Source organism: Cnephaeus nilssonii (assembly GCF_951640355.1).
Source record: "Cnephaeus nilssonii genome assembly, chromosome: 15".
Classification (NCBI taxonomy): Eukaryota; Metazoa; Chordata; class Mammalia; order Chiroptera; family Vespertilionidae; genus Cnephaeus; species Cnephaeus nilssonii.
This window is the reverse complement of record NC_137086.1, coordinates 58287292-58305337: the sequence shown is the minus strand read 5'-3', so window position 1 is coordinate 58305337 and position 18046 is coordinate 58287292. Positions and strand designations below refer to the sequence as shown.

The following is an 18046-nucleotide window of genomic DNA, read 5'->3' as shown; positions in this document are numbered from 1 at the left end:
CCCCAATAGCCCAGCAGGAGCCTGAGATGTGCAGAAGCCTCTCCAGACGGCTGGCTTCGAGGGTCTTCGATCTGTTCAGGTCCACACGTTCCTCCCCCTCCCCGAGGCCCCTCCAGGGAAGACAGGGCTGCTGGCCCCACTCACACTGGATGAAGTGGACCGCGAAGCCCACTGTGCGATACAGATGGTACAGGGCTGTTCTAATTCAGTGCAAGCCCCCAGCCCCCTCCAGTACCCACACCCAACCCCCTCCGGTGCCCACCCGCTCCTCTATCAGAGCAGGGCACTGGTCTCCAGCCGGGTGGAGGGACCTGCACCCGGGGGCTGTAACGGGTCACTGGAAGGACCAGGACTTGACCGGGTCGCCTGCTGGAACTTTCCACTGCCACAATCACACTGTGCCATCAGGAAAAGGCCTGGAGAGAAAACAGCTCGTGGACTGTGCGCCAGGCTTTCCTTACAGAGAACACACGTCTAAGCTACACACACGGTAAAATCCAGGGACCAGAAGGCAACTGCGGGCACGCGGACACCGCATTAAATACTGCCCGAACGCTCATTAAATCTACACATCTTTGTGCTCCTGCTATACCACACACCATTCTCTGAAGTTGGCCAGCTGTTTGACTAGCTCAGGTGGAAGTAAAACCAAGGTCTATCTTAAAGCATTTTAACATAATGCATATCCTAACATACTGTATATCCAGAATTCATACTTTGTGTGAAGAGATTTCTCAAGGGACTGAAAAACAAACAAGAAACCTTTTGGTTTTTTTCTGCAACACTCCTGATTCCGGAGAGAAATAACTCAAAAAAAAATTGAAGCTATCGAGCTTGGCTGCACTAAACACCTCCACAGACGCATGTTCCTGGGAGAAAAATAGGTCCCACCCGCGTAAGCAAGAGTCTTCAAATATCTCAGGTTACTCATTAAGTCTATGAATTGTTTTAGGAATTGGAATGGGAAGCATGCTCTGGTCCAGAAATGTGACATATTTTGGGGGAGGGAAAAAGGTCCCGGGAACTCAGCTGACAAGGGTGTAGAAACTACCTGTTTTCACACACACCCCCTCTCTCAGATTGAGATGGCTCTTTCCACTTTTTAGAATTTTCGCTTCCTGGGGAAGGGCAGCAAAGCCCAAGATGGAGCGTCCTGGACTGCGGAGCGTGCCCGAGGCCAGGGTGAAGCTCACTCCCACACAAACCAGACTCCCTTTTCCCACTCAGACAATGACACAGTCCCCAGGCTCAGGTTTGCAGCTACAGCCCGTGCAGTCAACTGGCGTGTGCCTGCTGTGAGTGCAGAGGTGAGAGGGAGATGCGCTGACCCTCACACCAGCCCCTGCTCAGGGCTGGCCCTCCCATCCCTGTCAAACCACGCATCTGGTCCAAGGGAGAGAACAGAGGAAACAGAGGGAACCTGGGCTTCCCACAGGACTCGGGGGACACCAACTCACTCTAAGCAAACACTTAAAACCCTTGGGACCTTTTCAACATTAGTCCAAATGGGGCTGAACTTGTCCACCAGGGATGTGTCATCAGCACGGACAGCTGGTATCAGTCCGGCACCCCGCAGCCTGCGAGGAAAAGTTCCGAAGGATTCACGATGAACTCACTCAGAAGCAAAAACCACAATTTAAATGAATGATGGCCAAAGCAGCGGAACTCTCTCAGGAAAAGCTGTTTTAAATTCTTGATTGAATTCAAGCAAAGAATGTTTCTAACGTGAAATCAACAAGCAACAATCTGCCTCAACGGTGAAGACAGCTGCATTCTCTTGATTGCAGGAAGGAGCAGTTTAGCCTGTGTCTTGTCTCCAGACCTTCTCCTCCAAATACAAGGTAGAGTGGAGTTTCTGCCAAGTCACGTGGGCGGTGTTCCACTGGGTCCCAGGGCTCGCATTTCCAGGTGTTGCTCCGTGGCCCAAAATTTCCCACTGAAGCAGGTTCTTCTGCTCAGGGTGACATGTGATTCACTGGCAGGTCAGAGGTCGCTGGGACCCCCATCCACTCCCACCAAGCCAGTTTCTAGAAAAGACTTCCTTCCTTCTTGCTTGCTTGTTTTGGGACATGGGGGTTAGAATTATGGCAGCCTTTCCAGGCGAACTGCCTTCCCTGTGAGCTTCCTGTGCTCCTGGAGCCACCGCTCGCTGCTGTGGGAAGCAGAACATGTCATCACTGCCGTGGTACTGACCCTCCACGGGTGGGACCGGTCCAGCGGAGCAAGGAGAAAGGTGTGACTGAGGTCTCCCAGATGCTTTCTTTCCATCCGTGTACGCGAAAGCTCCCCGTGACCTCCGTCCTCACTTGATAGACGAGGACACAGAAGCTCAGGGACTCGCAGGTCTGCCCACGTGGCTCGGCGGTCGGAGGGATGGCCAGGATCCCATCCAACCCTGCAGGGAAGGCAGCCGAGGTCCCGGGTGCAGACTCCACCTGGGACCCCATCTAACGGAGGTGTTTCACAATAAAATACTCACGTTGCTACGATAAAAAGCAGATCCCAAAGAGTAGATTAGGGGACTAACACCCGTCCACAGCAATTCTGGGGATGGGCCGAGAGCTCGACCTCACCTGGATGGACTCTTTGCCAGCATAAAGGCCGTGGCAGTTAGTGAACCACACAAATAAAACATCGGTGCCACGCTGACACTGCTGGGCATGCCAAGAGTAAAGATTAATGGAGAGCAAAATTTAAAATATACATTTGCTATATTTGTTCCATTATAAATGCTAATGATGACTTTGCAAATACAAAAAGGAACACACACGCACAAAAAAATCTGTAAGTTGAATGCAAAAACATTCACTATCAACACTTTGATATCATTTCCTCCTAAGCTTTTTGTTATGCTTAGAAACTTTGAAACTGTGTTATGGACTAAAGGTCTGTGCCCCCCTCCACCTCCGATGTTGAAATCTAAGCCCCAGGTGATTAGGTCATGAGGGTGCAGCCCCCATGCTGGGATTAGTGCCTGATAAGAAGGTGAAGAACCGGCCTGCTCTCCCCCTCCTGTGAGGACACAGGGAGAAGGTGGCCGCCACCAGAACCCAGCCACATGGGCGCCCAATCTCAGACTTCCCGCTTCCAGAACCCCGAGATAAAGGCTGTGCAAGCCCCCAGTGTGGTATTTCTGTTACAGCACAAAAGGACTAAGACCAAGGATATCATCAACCAATGTGTGAGCTTCTCAACTTAACATTATGCCAGGAGCATGTCTGCATGTCACTATTCTCGTAAACACCATTAACACGGCACCACCATCCGTCAGAAGAGGAGTGATTGAGGGATGTTCCCAGACCAGTAGGGCTGTCTGCAGTTGTTTGGCTGGTTTAAGCGATGCCGTGATGAGCCCTTTTGTGCAGTGTCGGCAAAGGAAGGTCAGGTGCACTGCAGGGTCTGCAAATCAGGGCCTGAGAGCCAGTGGGTGGCAGGTTAGGGGTCGCTGGGTACCCACAGCCTGCACCCAGCACAGCACGGGACCAAGTCCCGATCTTTAAGACAGAGGTTAGGTTTGTGTCAAAAAGACCTCTGCAGAGACGGAAAGCAGTCTCAGGCCACATGCCCCAGCACAGGTCCCAGCCACGGAGCAAGCAAACGACGGAGGACAGTGACCAGAGGTGAAAGAGGCTGGAAATTCTGTCTCTTCACGACTATGTTAGAAACAGAGGCTGACCTTAACAAAGAAGGAATGGAGACTGGGGTGACTCAGGGGCAGGGAGGGGTGTGGTCCACGGGGAGTCCCCTCCCTGCACAGGCAGGGTGAGCAGACACCAGGGCCGTGAGGAGACTGACCCTGGCAAGAGCTCCACTTCAGTGGTTTGCAAGGCAGTCAGGAGCAGGCACCACCCTGGCAATCACAGTACACGCCTATCTTCAAACCTAACCCACGCCCCCTAACGTGAAACACACATCTAGGGATGAGTCATCTCTTTTTCCTGCCATACAGTCCAAACATGGAGAGCCATGGGCTTACTATTCTCTTAAATAAGAAGATGCCCTGTGGCACGTGGCATCGGACTTGAGCTACCATGTCGTTTTGAGGACCTATGTTTGCGAGCAGCACGGTGCACAGCCCCTGGGCACAGCTCCAGGGCCACGCGTGGGGGTCACCACGACAGATACTGCAGTTATTATTGGCAAAGAGTGGCTGGGATTATGGCACTATCTCTTTCCAATGTTGATTCTCTATTTCTACAGAGTAAAAATAGGGTGAAAGAGGTGATTTCTAAAATCCTGAGTAGTACTTTGCAGCCAGAGCCCATCACTACCACTCAGTTACAAGAAGATAGAGATTTCTAGTTCCATTCAGGCCCCCAGGACCTCCCTTTAGTACTAAAAGCCGTGGACACAACACAGCAAGCAAGCAAACACTGACAGGGACAGAGCACGGAGGCTGCCTGGGAACCCAGGGCTGGAGTCCGGTTTCATTGCCCCCCACACCCAGGGCCCTGCAGCACCGCGGAGGCCTCCCCTGGGCCCCAACGGGCACTGAGAGACAAAGCCCCAGGAACAGCCTGTTCTTCCAGCCAAAGGACGGGGGAAGGGGCCTGGCCACACCTGCCTGACTCCAGCCCAACACCGCACCTGTGGCTTCAGGATGCAGGGGCGGAGTTGATTTTTCAGTTGTGCCCGGCCCAGTGCAGCACTGGTGCAGATGCCACCACGGGGTGGGGTATGGGCAGGCTGGGCACATTGCTGATTCCCCAGCCCGAGGGGCAGAAGCAGGATGATTCCAGGCCCTGCCACTGAAGTGCTGCTGATCTCCACACTCTGCTCCCCTCCCCCACCATGGAAGCAGTGCCACCAGATTCCCCTTCCAGGGCAGCATTAGTGGGGTGGGGGGGGCCCTGAGCCTCCAACCCCACCAGCATGAAGGAGAATGGAGAACTCCCACCCAGAATGGGTGGTGGGAACAGGGTGGTGGGAGGCGGGGCTGATTGGCATTCAGCTGTCCCCACTCTGGTGTAAACAGAAAACATAGGGGAGCTGAACTCCCACAGAAACAAAGGCAGCAAGTAGGTTCCACGCCGCCCCCACCCCGTTCCCCCCAGCAGGTTTTAACAGGGGCTAGGGAGCTGAGTGTACACCCCAGTCAGACACAACGAAGCAGTGCAAGGAAGGACCAGCGAGGCCGAGGCGGGGAATCTGAACTTCCACCTCACCTGGCAGAAGCAGGCCAAACATTTAGAATTGAAAAATACAATTTAAAAAACCTCACTGGACGGGCTCAATAACAGAGTAAATGTGACAAAGGACAGAACTCAGTGGACATGAGAGCAAATTGACAGAATTTACTATCAGAACAGAGAGAAAACATAATGAAAAAAACACAGTCTAGGGACCTGTCCGACTACAACAAAATCCCAATAAAGAGCGAGAAACTGAAACAGTGTACAAAGACATAAGGCTAAAAACTTCCCAAAACTTGGCACAAAACATAAAACTACAGATTCAAGAAGCTGAGTGAACCCCCAAAAGGATAAACCCAAAGATATCAAGGGTAAGACATCATAATTAAATTTCTGGAAACTAAAAGACAAAGAAAAAAATCTTGAAAGCAGCCAGACAGACATGACACATTACTTATAGGACAATAATTCACAGGAGGGAAGATTTCTCATCGGAAACTGTGAAGGCCAGAGGAACTGACACGTTTTTCAAGCACTGAAAAACAACAACAAAAAACTGTCAATGGCAAATTCTATATCCAGTGAAAATGTCCTCTAAAACAAAAGGGAAATGAAGATGTTCTCAGATGAAGAACTAAGAGGGTTTTTGCCAGTAGGCCTATCACTCAAGTATGACCAAAGGGCCCTAGATGGGTTTTCCTCTGAGTAAAGGGTTGCAGGTTCAATTCCAGTCAAGGGCACGTACGTACCTTAGTTGTGGGCTCAATCCCTGGCCCCCATTTGGGCACATGCGGAGAGCAACCAATCAATGTGTCTGTCTCTCCACCTCCCTTCCACTCTCTCTAAAAGTCAATGGAAAAATATTCTCGGGTGAGGATTTAAAAAAAAAAAGAAAATGAGCAAAGGAAGTCCTCTAAACAGAAATGGTAACAGGCTTAGAACTCCCGGAAAAAAAAAAAAAAATGGAATGGGGAAAAATGGGAGTAATAATAACCAACTAGTCTACTTCTTGTGAGCTTCCTAAATGTATACGGAGGAAATAGTTAAGACAACTGTATCTGAAAAGCGGGGCAGGTGAGGGGACCTAGAGGAAAGTAAGGTGTCTACAATGCCGCTGAAGTTAAAAAAATGTTGATACCATTGACACCAGTGGACTAAAGTAAGTTACATCTGCATATTGTATTATCTAGAAAAAAACCACTAAAAAACTATAGAGCCATATATTTAAAAACACTATAAATAAATCAAGATGGACTGTTAAAAATGTTCAGACCCACAGTAAAGTTCAGAAAGAGACAGAGAAATACAGAAACACAGAAACAAAAGAAACACAAAGATAACACAATGGCAGAGCTAAGCCCTAACATATCAACAATTACCTTAAATGAAAATGGTCCAAATACAGTATTTAAAAGACAAAATTGGCAGAGTAAAACAAAGTCATGTAAAAATATGCTGCATACCAAAAACTTACTTCAAATACAACATAGTAGGTTGCAAGTGAAAAGATGGAAAAAGCTACACCATGTAAACATTAACACAGTAAGTCTTTTTGTTTTTGGTGTTTGTTTTTTTTTACAAAAAGCAGGAGTGACTACATCAATATCAGATAAAGCGGGCTTTTACAGCAATGATAAAAGGATCAATTAAACAGGAAGACAGGACGATTCTCAGCACCAAACAGTGTCTCAAAACACATGAAGCAAAACCTGATAGAGACTTTAAAGGAAAAACACAAATTCACCCTTATAGCTGGTGATTTCAACACTGTACTCTCAACAACTGACAGAACTACTAGGCAGAACGGCAGCAAGGAAGAAAAGAGCTAGAGGCAGAGGAAGAGTGAAAATTGGTGGAAAAAAATATCAATAACTTAAAACAACTTCTAATGAAAGTGAAAGAGTCAAAGCAGGACTACATCTGAGCACCAAGAAGATAACCACCAAGACTACAGAAGAAACACACCACTTCAGCCTAGACAACCAAGACGGAAATTGTTACAGCCTTTGCTCACCTTGTGTCAGTCATCAATTTAAATAGAAATTGCAGCCAGGGAATCACCAGAAGGCTGAGACTAGGAAGGGCAGCAATGGGAGAATTAAGAAAGATCTTCAAGGGCACAGAGGTGGCATTAAGAGTCCAGGCTAAGACCCTCCACACCCTCATATTCCCAATCAATATGTACAGATGCAAAAGCTGGACAGGGAAGAAGGCTGGTAGAAAACAACTGATTCATGTGAAACATGGTGTTGAAGGGGAGCTCTATGGTTACCCTGGACCACCAGGAAGATGAACAAGTGGGTCCTAGAGCAAAGTAAGCCTGAAACGTCATTGGAGGCTCATATGACAAAACTGAAGCTGTCCTACGTCAGGCACATCAAGAGAAGGTGGGCTCTTTGGAATAGACAATAATGTTGGGAAAAACAGAAGGCAGCAGGAGAAGGGGAAGGCCAACTATGAGAAGGATAGACTCCATAATAGAAGCCACAGGCATGAGTCTACAGCTGCTGGGGCCAGGACACTGAGCACATCACTCATTCGTGGGGTCACCAGGAGTCGGAGACAACTCAACTGCAGTCTCTCTCTCTCTCTCTCTCTCTCTCTCTCTCTCTCTCTCTCACACACACACACACACACACACAATGTATGAAAAAAATTACCTCGACCAAGTCCAGTTTGTCCCAGGTATGCAAGATAATGTAATAATGCACCTGATCAGACTCACATTAACTCGTATGACCATATCAACTCATGCAGAATAAACATTTTACAAAATCTAGCACCCCTTCCATCCATGAAAAAAAACACCTCAGTAATCAAGAAATAAAGAGAGCCTTCATCTTTTTAAGAAGCATCTACAAGATACCTATCGTTAACCGGGTACTTAGTGGTTAAAGACTGAAAGTTTCCTTCTGTGACTGAGAAAAAGGCAAGGATGTCTGCTCTCACCACTCTTACTCAACACAGCACTGGTTCCAGCAGTGCAAATGGGCAAGAAAAAGAAATAAAATGCACACCGATTAGAAAGGAAGAAATAAAACTGTCTTTATTTGCAGATTACATGACTGTCAAGATAGGATGCCCAAGAAATTTACAAAAAAACCTTTAGAATTAGTGAGTTCAGCAAGGCTGCAGGACACAAGATCAACACACAAAAATGAGTTACATTCCTATATGCTAAAAGTGAACATGTGGGAACAAAAATTAAAAATACAATACCACTAGTGATTGCTCCAAAGTAAATGAAACCTAACAAAACATGTATAAGATTTGCATGCTGAAAATTACAAAACCCAAAGACCTAAATACTTAAAGAAACCTGTCTGTGTGTGGATTGGAAGATGTAACATACTGAAGATGGACATTTGCCCCTAAACTGATCTGTAGTTTTAACACAATTCCTATCAAAAGCCCAGCAGTGGTTTTAAAGGCACAAATAAGCTTATTCAAAAATTTACGCGAGAAGGCATAGGACATAGGCTAACCAATTTTGGAAAATACGGAACACAATGTGAGGAGTCACTCTACTATCATGGCCTAGCATATAACCACAGCAATAATGGCGGTGTAGTGTTGGTGGAGGACCGCAAAACAGAATCCTGAAACAGACCCACACAAACATGCCCCCCGATTTCTGACAAAGGCACAAAGGCACAAAAGCAGTTAGATGGACAGTGGATAACCTTTTCAGGAGACGGTGCTGGAAGGAATAAACACTGATCTAAACCTCACATCTTACACACAAATTAATTCCATGTGAATCACAGATCTAAATGTAATAGGCAAAACTGTAAAACCTTTAGAAAAAAAGAGACGAGGCGAAAATCTCTGGGACCTGGGGCTTGATGAAGACTGCACCCCGGAAATGCGACCCGTAAAGAGAAAAACCGAGGGACTGGACTGCATCGCAATTCAAACCCTTTGCTCGACGAAGAGGATGAAAGACAAGCTACAGGTCTTGGACAGATCCAGTGACACTGGTGCACCCACACTGGGGAATACTCAGCTATGAACACCCACCACCACTGGCACACAGATCGGGGGGGGGGGGTGGGAGGGAAGGGAGGGAGGATCACAGGAATGTCACCAAATAAAAAAGCCAATCCCAAAAGCTCACGTAAAGTGTGCTGCTATTTCTATAGCACACGTGAAATGGCAAGGGTAGATAAGTAAAACCGATCAGTGTCTGTCAGAGGTCAGGGGCCGGGAGGGAGGAGGCTGTGGCTATAAAAGCGCAAGAGCAGGCCTGGGATGGAGCTAGTCAGTATCTTGATCGTGGTGGTGGTGACACAGACCCATGCGCGTGACAAATCACACGGGAAGTTAATACACACCTGCTGACACGTGGAACTGGTGAAATCTGAACAAGGTAGCTGGATTCTACCAAAGCCATTTACGGGCTGTGGGCACTGTACTGCCATGCAAGGCACTGTCACGATGGGAAATGGGGTAAAAGTTACACAGGCGCTCTGCATTCTATTTTACAATTGCATGTGAATCTATAATAGTCTCAAAATAAAGGGTGGTTTTTAAAAAAGAGATAAACTGTCTAGACAGTTATCAATCACTAAGTTTTATTTGGAACCAGTAAAAAAACCTTTTTTTCTTTTGTCACTTTCTATTTCCCTTGGGACCTACAAAGGGTCTCCACGAGTGAAGGCAGGATCTGAGCCTTCACAAAGCAGACTGCCCCAGGCTCCAGGGTGGCCCTGAGGGGCCCGAGGAACCAAACCATCCCACCTTCCGCCTTCTCAAAGCCTGCATGTACCAAGAGTTTAGAGAGGTAAAATGAAATGCATACTCATATGCTTACGAATATTTAAGATGTTTATAAAATGAGGTTAATTACTTTCACTCTCCTAAGTCAACAAAAGCAACCAGAGGAGGAAGTTTCATGGAAATGATGTGATGTGAGTGGGAAGAATCAGGTCCGGCTGCTAAAGCGCCACCGCAGAGGCCGGCTCCTCCGTCTGCAGGGCCCGCCCATCCAGCTAGCACACAAAGCCAGCCACGGGTCGCATTGGACATTCTGCTAGTAGCCATGCTTAAAAAAGTAAAAAAGAAACATGTAAGATTAATATCAAAAATACATTTTATTTAATGGCCAACACACACATGAAAAGATAACTCAACATCACTAATTATTAGGGAAACACAAATCAAAGCCATCATGAGAGATACCACCTCACATCCACTGGGATGGCTACTGTCAAAACACCCAGAATAACCAATGTTGGTGAGGATGTGGAGCAACTGGAACCCCGTGCACTGCTGGTGGGAGTGTAAAATGGTGCAGCCACACTCCTCAAAAAACTAAAACCAGAACTTCCATATGATCCAGCAATCCCACTGGGAACATGCCCCAGAGAAGTGAGAGCAGGATCTTGAAGAAGTATTTGCACACCTTTGCTCTTAATGGCATTATTCATGACAGTCAAGAGAGGGAAGCAACCCAAGTGTCCAGCGACGGGTGGATGGCTAAAGAAAATGTGGTCTCCACATACCATCCAGCCTGAAAAAAGAAGAAAATTCTGACCCAGCTACAAAATGGATAACCTTGAGGGCATTATGCCGAGTAAAATAAACCAGTTACAAAAGGACAAATTCTGTAGGATTCCATTTAATAGAGGAACTGAGAATAGTCAAAATCACAGACACCGAAAAAATGCAGGCTGCCAAGAATCGAGGGGAGTGGGAAATGGGGCGTTACTGTTTAATGGGTATCGTTTCAGTTTACAAGATGAGTAAGTTTTGGGAGTTGGTTGTACAACATTGTGAATTTACTTTTAACACTACTAAACTGTACACTTAGAAAAGGTTACGATAAGTTTTATGAGTTTTTTACCCCAATGACATTTTTTAAAAAATATCTTACCCATTGTATTCAAAATATCTCAACATATAATTAGTATGAAAAGGACTGGGCTATTTCGCCCTCTTGTTCATGTATAAGCCTGAAATTCCCATGTGAGCTGAACTGACTAGTCCCGCCTGAAGGTTCAATGTCCATCGGGGCTCCCTGCGAAGCCTGTGCTGAGCTAGGCCTTACCTGTCACCGCTACGTGACACACCTGATGGCTACATCCATGTAACTACAAGTATCTGGAAGGTCTTTTCCTTGGACAGGTTACTTGTCTCAGGCAGCTCTTTGGAAAGGCTATAGGCAAATCCTGAAGGCCTCGGAACATCTCCTGAGCATCCCCCTCTGCCAGGCCCTCAGGATTCGCAGAACATCGTGCCTCCTCTCCTCAGAGCTCACACTGAGAGAGGGGAGCGAGCAGGACCCTGAAGGACACAGAGAACACGGCTCCAACGTGCCGGGTTGAGTATAAATATTGTCACTTACCAAAGTGACAGGTGGGAGCTCATCACTAGCTTTCGCCCTTATCCTCACCTTTCTCAGCTCGTACTTTCAACAGTACTGACTACACCTTCAAAGCGTGACTCTGGACAGCGTTTAGTACAGTTTGTATGAAACACATCTGGTGAAAGTGTGCGCAACAGGAAGGGCACTCAGCCACCAGCAGCCGTCAGCGACTTTGATTAAAATCATCCTTCTTCCCTGAGAGAGCATCTGGCACTTCATCCTCCCGGGGTGAAAGGAGACTAAAACTTGGTCACGTGAACAGTCATCTCTCACAGATATTCTCTGAACGCAGCATCAGAAAATGGCTCAGAGATGTGGAGGAAAACGTGAAGGTGTTCCTAGCTGCTGTGCGTCCCCCACAGAAGGCCCTTTCTCAGCAGCGAGATGCAGGAACAACACTAATAAATAAAAAGCTGTTCTCCACCCCGTCTCTGAGCAAAAACCATCTATGGACATGGGTGCCCCTGGCTAAGGAGAACCCCCCCCCCCCCCCCCCGCATAACCTCACATTCATGCCCCACTGGAGAAAACAACCACAAAGACTTCTTTGTGAAAAACGTATTTTGCAATACATTATCAAAAGCTTCATTGACGATCTTAATGGATGTGGCCGAGTTAAGGAATAGTGAATATGGCCCAAAAGAAAAGAACCAAGTCTACCAACTCAGCAAATTTCAGTGGCCTTCAGGAACCGAACTATTTCACCAATATCCAGGAAAATGTTCTGCACCGCAAGATGGCAAATGTGATTCCATGGAATGGACTCTCATCTAACTGTTCTCTTCTCCCACCAGTCCCCAGGACTCCCCTCCCCAGCTCAGCCCCTCCTCAACTAATCTCCCAAAAACGAATCCTGAAAACTTACCTTGGTGCATTAACTTCAGACAAACTCTTTATAACTTATCACTTAATCCTATGCATTCCGTTACCACACCAATCTACTGAAGTGTAGTTACTATGAAATTACACCTCAGGATCCATCACTGCACTCCCAGGCATAACCACAACTTTGCTTAGTAACTGAGATTGTGATCTCTAAGGCCCTCCATCTGTCACCTCAAGTAACGGTGCGTATACCTTACGATTAGCTTGCTAAAGAATATGTCACCAAAAAAGCAATCTTGCCACCCTTACATTCAAAAGTACACTAACTGGCCCATACCTGGTTGACAGGGAGAAGAAACGATTCCTGTGCATTAAGCCACCACCTGCAGAGACTGGTTTGGTCTGCAGTGAAACACTGTAACAGCTTTTGAAGGCTCCTTACACTCATAGGTTGTTAAACACACACACACACCACTGAGCCCTGTTAATTCACTTAGTGAGCAAGAAAGCTGCGGGTTCATGTACTCAGGATTATTTTCATGGGCAGAAAAACATTTGCAAGCACCAAGAACTTCCAAGGTTGGAAGGAGTTCAGGAGCTGTACCAACAGCAGTAACGAAAGGAATAGCAGTAATAAAATTTCTGGCTCCTTTTCCCGAGGAGGGGTGCTAATAAAGTACAGTGGTCGCTTGGGACCCTGGGGGATTGGTCCCAGGACTCCTGTGGATACCAAAACCCATGGATGCTCCAGTATTTGCATGCAGGCGACAGCAAGGTGTGCCTGTACATCACTTCATGCACATGGATTCAGAGCAACATTCGGCACACACGGCAAATTCGGGTTTTGCTTTTTGGAGCCTGCTAAGTTTTTCTCCCGACTCGGCCCCCCCAAATATTTTCCATCTACAGTTGGTGACCCCTCCCTGGATTATGAAACCCGTGGATACAGAGGGCCGACTGTATCACTCAGATTTAGCATGAGACATGCAAGCAAATGTAGCTGCTGGTGTTTTTGTCATTTGTGCCTGCCACGTCCCCGGTGTGGACATCCTCTGACAGACAAGTGACCAACCCTCTAAGGTCTTTCTCTCTCTGTGACATGGGGACAGACCTGCACGGTTCTCACCTCACTGAAGGTTATGAAGACCAAGACCTACAGAATTTGCAAATCAAGATTTGTCATTGTCTTCTAGCAGTTAAGGATCTCCTCTGGTGACTTTGTGTCCCTTATGTTTTCATAGTATTAATATTCAATTTCTTAAGTCGATAATGCTGCCAACTTGCTTATATTTGGTCAAAGCAGGAAGGACTAATCTGGAGCAGAGGTAAAGGAGTCCCAGCTGAACCCTGATGAAGAGAGGAGCCTTTCCCATCAGTGGGGGACAGTGATTTGAACCCACACACTCCTCACCCCCTTGCTGCCTGTACTCAAAGTCACAGGCCAAGGGTGAAGGGTCTAACCAAGCTTGTAGTTGCCAATGTCTAAACATCGGGACATTTGGCATCAAATCTGCATTCTTGCATTATCTTACAAGAAAGCCTACCGACTGAGACCACACACCCCCAGGGCCACAAGTGGGCGAGAGGGGGCAAAGGCTCTCCAGTTTACCCTAATCCCACCAGGTCAGCTTCCTCGCTGCTGGTACGGCCAGGTGTTTCTGAGCATTGATTGCCACTCCGCGTTCAGACCCTAAAACTGCCTTTCATCCCTGAAATAAAAACCCATAATCGAATCTCATTAGGACCATGTTAAAACTCTCTGAGCCAACAAAATAAGCCCAAAGAAGAATGTGAACAGAAAACACCATGTTCATGGTTCTGTGCTGGCACTGACTACAGGTCAGTTTGCTTCATCTCTTCACACTTCTGGTTATGTTAAGCTCCCTGCTGTAAATGCCTTGAGTCCTTTCCAAGTGGAATGTCATTAATAAGTAAATCTTAGTGAACAGAACTTGCCATGTCACACAGTGACAGCAGCAAAGGACTCCAGCTTTGCTGCCCAATAAGCTGATGCTTGGACCTCAATTTATGGCTGCCACAAAACTTGGTATTTTTTTAAATGTTGGTTTGATGTCTTGACACCTCCTCCATTTCTATCAAAATATGGACTAAATCGGTGAAAGGATTCTAAAATGGGCTGTAAACGCCACACGCTACAGCCTCTCAGTAAATAGTCAGTCAGCCACAAGTCCACTGCCCCTTCCCCAGAACTGCTTACCCATTGCATTGAGATAATGGTTGAAGGCCTGGCAAGGAGGACTCGGGGTTTGTGTTGATTTGTCACAACTCATGGGTGCTGGGCTCCTGTCTGTGTCAAAAGAGAAATACCCACTGGAGGATCGAGACAGCAGGGAGGATCTTCTCACAAAGATGAAAAGCGGGGATCTGGTAGCAAAAGGCCCCGGGCTGGCCGGTGGGGCCAGCGGGCCCTGAGGGCTGCCGTGGGGGCAGCGGTCCCCTTCGCCTTCAGGATTACCTTGTGGCTCTATCTGTACAGAGCTGGGGGCCCCAGGCCTGAGCTGAGGAGGCCGCTCCGTGGGCTGTAATTGTCCACCTTCTCTGTCACACTCAGAACTTACATCAGAAGGTTGCTTTGCCATTTGGTCTTTTTTTCTGCAAGTAAAATAAAAACTAAGGTTACCTTAAGCAAAATAATCACAACGAATAACTAAATTAGCTAATTTTCATGTACTCGTTAGAAATGAACAAATACTTCAACAGTAAGTATGTTTCTCTGACCATCTTCCAGATAAGGATAAAAACATACGTAAAATAACAAGGGCATTATTATTTGCGTTGGGGGCACTAAACTTCCTGCCACCAAACAAAACACAGTGACAACATCAATGACTGGCGGGGCTGGTGCTGGAACACATATTCAAGTTTTGGGGGAGGCAGCGGGTCTGAAGCCTATTCACAGGGCTCTGCTCAGAGCCCACTGGACTAAGCCAGAAGCTCCCGGGGATTCTGATTCCTTGGTTCCCAGGACTAGACCCTGCGCTTGGGGCACAGGAGTGCGCGCAGAGGCAGCAACTGCAGCCGGCTGGCCGCGCTCCCTGCTCCGGCCCCATTGTTCTGCCGAAAGTGCTGAGGGCAGCAAGTCTGGGGAGCTTTGGCAAGGGCCGTCCGTCGTAGTAAGTGCGTCACAATAGAGTTTGTAACTCTGAGCCGCTCGGCCCGCTCCGCTCCCGCCCGTCCGTCCGAGGTCCTGCCCGCGGGGGCAGCGCAACGCACCCACCCGGCAAAACTTTCCGCAAGTCCAGCGGCACTGCTAGGTGAGCACCTCCAAATAGGGGGTCCCCGAAGCTGGCCCCGGGCGCCCCGACAAGTTAACAGTAACCCCGCACACTAGGCAACCCGGAGCGCGCGGTTCCTTCACCCTTAGATCCTCCATCTCCCCACGAGCAAGCTAAAACTCACGTCCGACCCTTCCCTGCCGAGCGTCGTGTCCGGGCCCGGGCCCCGCGGCGTTGTGCCCGCACCCTTCGCCGACCCGGAGCCCCCAGACCGTCACCGCGAAGGCGGCGCACCAGACAAAGCCAGGGACCCGCGCTCAGAGGCCGCGGGGCGGCGCAGAGCCCGCAGCTGGCCGCGTGCCCACTGCCGCGAACCGCTGGGCCGCCCAGGGTTCCACGCGCCGCGCCTCTGTCCCGCACCGCCCCGGCCGCCGCCGCCGGGAACATCCTCCCCTCGGCCGCTCCTCCCCTCGCGCACTGCGCCCGCCGTCGCCGGCTCTGCCGCCTCCCCGCGCCGCTGGCGCCGGTGCCCGCGCCCCCAATTGGCCCGCGCGCGCACGCTCCGGGCCCCAGCCAATCGCCAGCCGGTAGGGGCGGCGCCTACCGGCTAGGCCGCCAGAGGCCAAGCGATTGTTGACAAATTCGCCTCCGCGCGCGGCGCGGGCCGCGGCGGGGACGACGGCTCCCAGGACTCTGGACCCCAGTGGACCGGCTACCCGGCCTACCCCTCGGCCCGTCCCAACGCCGCGCGCGCCTCAGCGGCTCCCGCCGTCCAGAGAAGTCGGCCGCCTAGGTCCTAGGAGACAAAGCAGGAGCCCCAGGCAGTCCTCTGACTCCGGTCCCCGCCGCTGGCCGCCGCCTCCCCCCGCCCCCGCTCAGGTCCGCCCCCTCCCCCGCCGCAGCACTCATCCTTTCCAACTTCCTCCCTCTTCCTCCCTGAGTGCCGTGGTCAAGCACCAAATCCTAGTGGCCAGCCCGAGGGCAGGGCACCTCTAGCAGCACCGCGAGGAGTCGGGCTGCGCTTGGGCACGCCCGAGTCACTAAGACTACCCGACCGGCCCCACGGACGGAGCAGGTTTGCTGCCCGCGGTTGTCCAACGAGTGGCCCCGGGGGTGGAGGAGGAGGCCTTGGTCTCTCGCTGTCCGTGGCTCGGGGAGCCTGGCAGGTCCGCAGAGCGATCGCAGACGGGGCAGGGACCCGAATGCGTCCGAGAGCGTGGACCCCTCGGCCTGATGTGCACAAGAAGAGCCGAATCTCGTCAGTTAGTCCCCAGCACAGTTCTGCAAATCCCCGGCATCGAGCGCGCACCAAAGACCGGCTCCTGCCGCTCGGCCCGCGAGACTTCCCGGCCGGGCGCTCAGCTCATACGGCGCAGCAGCCTCGGTTCCCGGGCCGGCGCGGGGAGCGCGCGCTGCCTCTCCAGCGGCCCGAGACGTTGCACCACCCCGCGCGCCGCATCACGGTCAGGTCCATAGTTCCACTAAGCGCTAGCAGACTCCCGCAGGACGACATCTCCCCAAAGTGGACCTGCCTGGGGAGAGGACCCGACCCTCTCTGATCGCCGCTTCCCGCCGGGCTACAGGCGGGACTGGGCGTGTGTCTCGGCCAACACGTGCGCGGGAAGCGGGCAGGAGGTGGAACGTGTGGCTCCGGCGCCCGTCATCCACGCGTCCCGCCCCCGCCCGGGGATCCGGAGGTATTTACCTTGCGTTTCTCAGTCCGAGAGTCAGAGTCAGACATTGGGGGGGCGCGGGCCAGGGGAAGGCGCCGAGGTTGTGGCGGCGGGGACGTGGTGAACCGAACAGCCCCAGGCAATGCTGGCCTCAGTGGGCAGGGCGCGCCAGACGTCTGAGAGGACCCGGCGGCGGCGGTAGTGGCGATACGGGTCGGAGCGATCGGAGGAGCTCAAGACCTGTAGGCGGCGCGGAGCGAAGTGAAACCTGCGCGCTTGTGCAGCCCAGCTCCCCGCTCTCGGCCTTGCACCCGTGCCCAATCACTGTGGGCCCCGCCCCCGCCAAGGCCCGCCCCGCCCCGTCCAGTCCCACCCCTTGGCGCTACGGTCCCCTCCCCTCAGCGCTGCGTACCCTGGGGGCGCTAGCCCAAGCAGGTAAAGGCGGGGCCGCCGGCCGGTTCCCGCTGCGCGCGCCGCCCGCCGAACACCAGCCCGGGGTGTTTGCCGAGTGACTCAGGCTGCGGGCTGCCGTGAGTGCACCCTTCCCCCACCCCAAGTGCATCTTCGACTCTCTCTCCCGGTGGCGGGCGCGCTGTGCGCGTGGAACAGAGGGGGCGCTCCTGGCACAGTGAGGCCGCTCGCTGCCGCCCTCGGAGTCTCTGGAGGCGGCCCAGACCCCTGGACTCGCAGCTGGAGTTTCTCTTAGCCGCTCTGGGGCGAGCGCGAGGACCGGTTGGACCCTAGAACGCGCGGGGTCACGGTGGACAAGGGCGCCTCTACGCAACCCCCACTCCCAGAGTCTGATCCTCGGGC

General features: G+C 50.8%; 1 protein-coding gene across 6 annotated transcripts in view; it reads right to left on the bottom strand.

The window, feature by feature from the left end:
- The window catches only part of BCL2L11 (BCL2 like 11), a 45617-nt gene extending 28121 nt beyond the window's left edge, over nt 1–17496 (bottom strand). Inside the window, exons 1-4 of one of the 6 annotated variants that reach the window (XM_079792798.1) lie at nt 15745–16063; nt 14801–14937; nt 14543–14632; nt 4842–10176 (exon numbers count right to left, since the gene is read on the bottom strand). In XM_079792798.1, the coding sequence (XP_079648924.1) occupies nt 10124–10176; nt 14543–14632; nt 14801–14937; nt 15745–16007 (543 nt within the window). In that variant the 5' untranslated portion in view covers nt 16008–16063 and the 3' untranslated portion in view covers nt 4842–10123. Of the gene's footprint in view, nt 1–4841; nt 10177–14542; nt 14938–15744; nt 16073–17265 lie in introns of those variants that run through there. The other 5 variants (XM_079792795.1, XM_079792794.1, XM_079792797.1 and 2 more) reach the window with 5 other exon arrangements.
- Between the last annotated feature and the right edge of the window lie 550 nt (nt 17497–18046).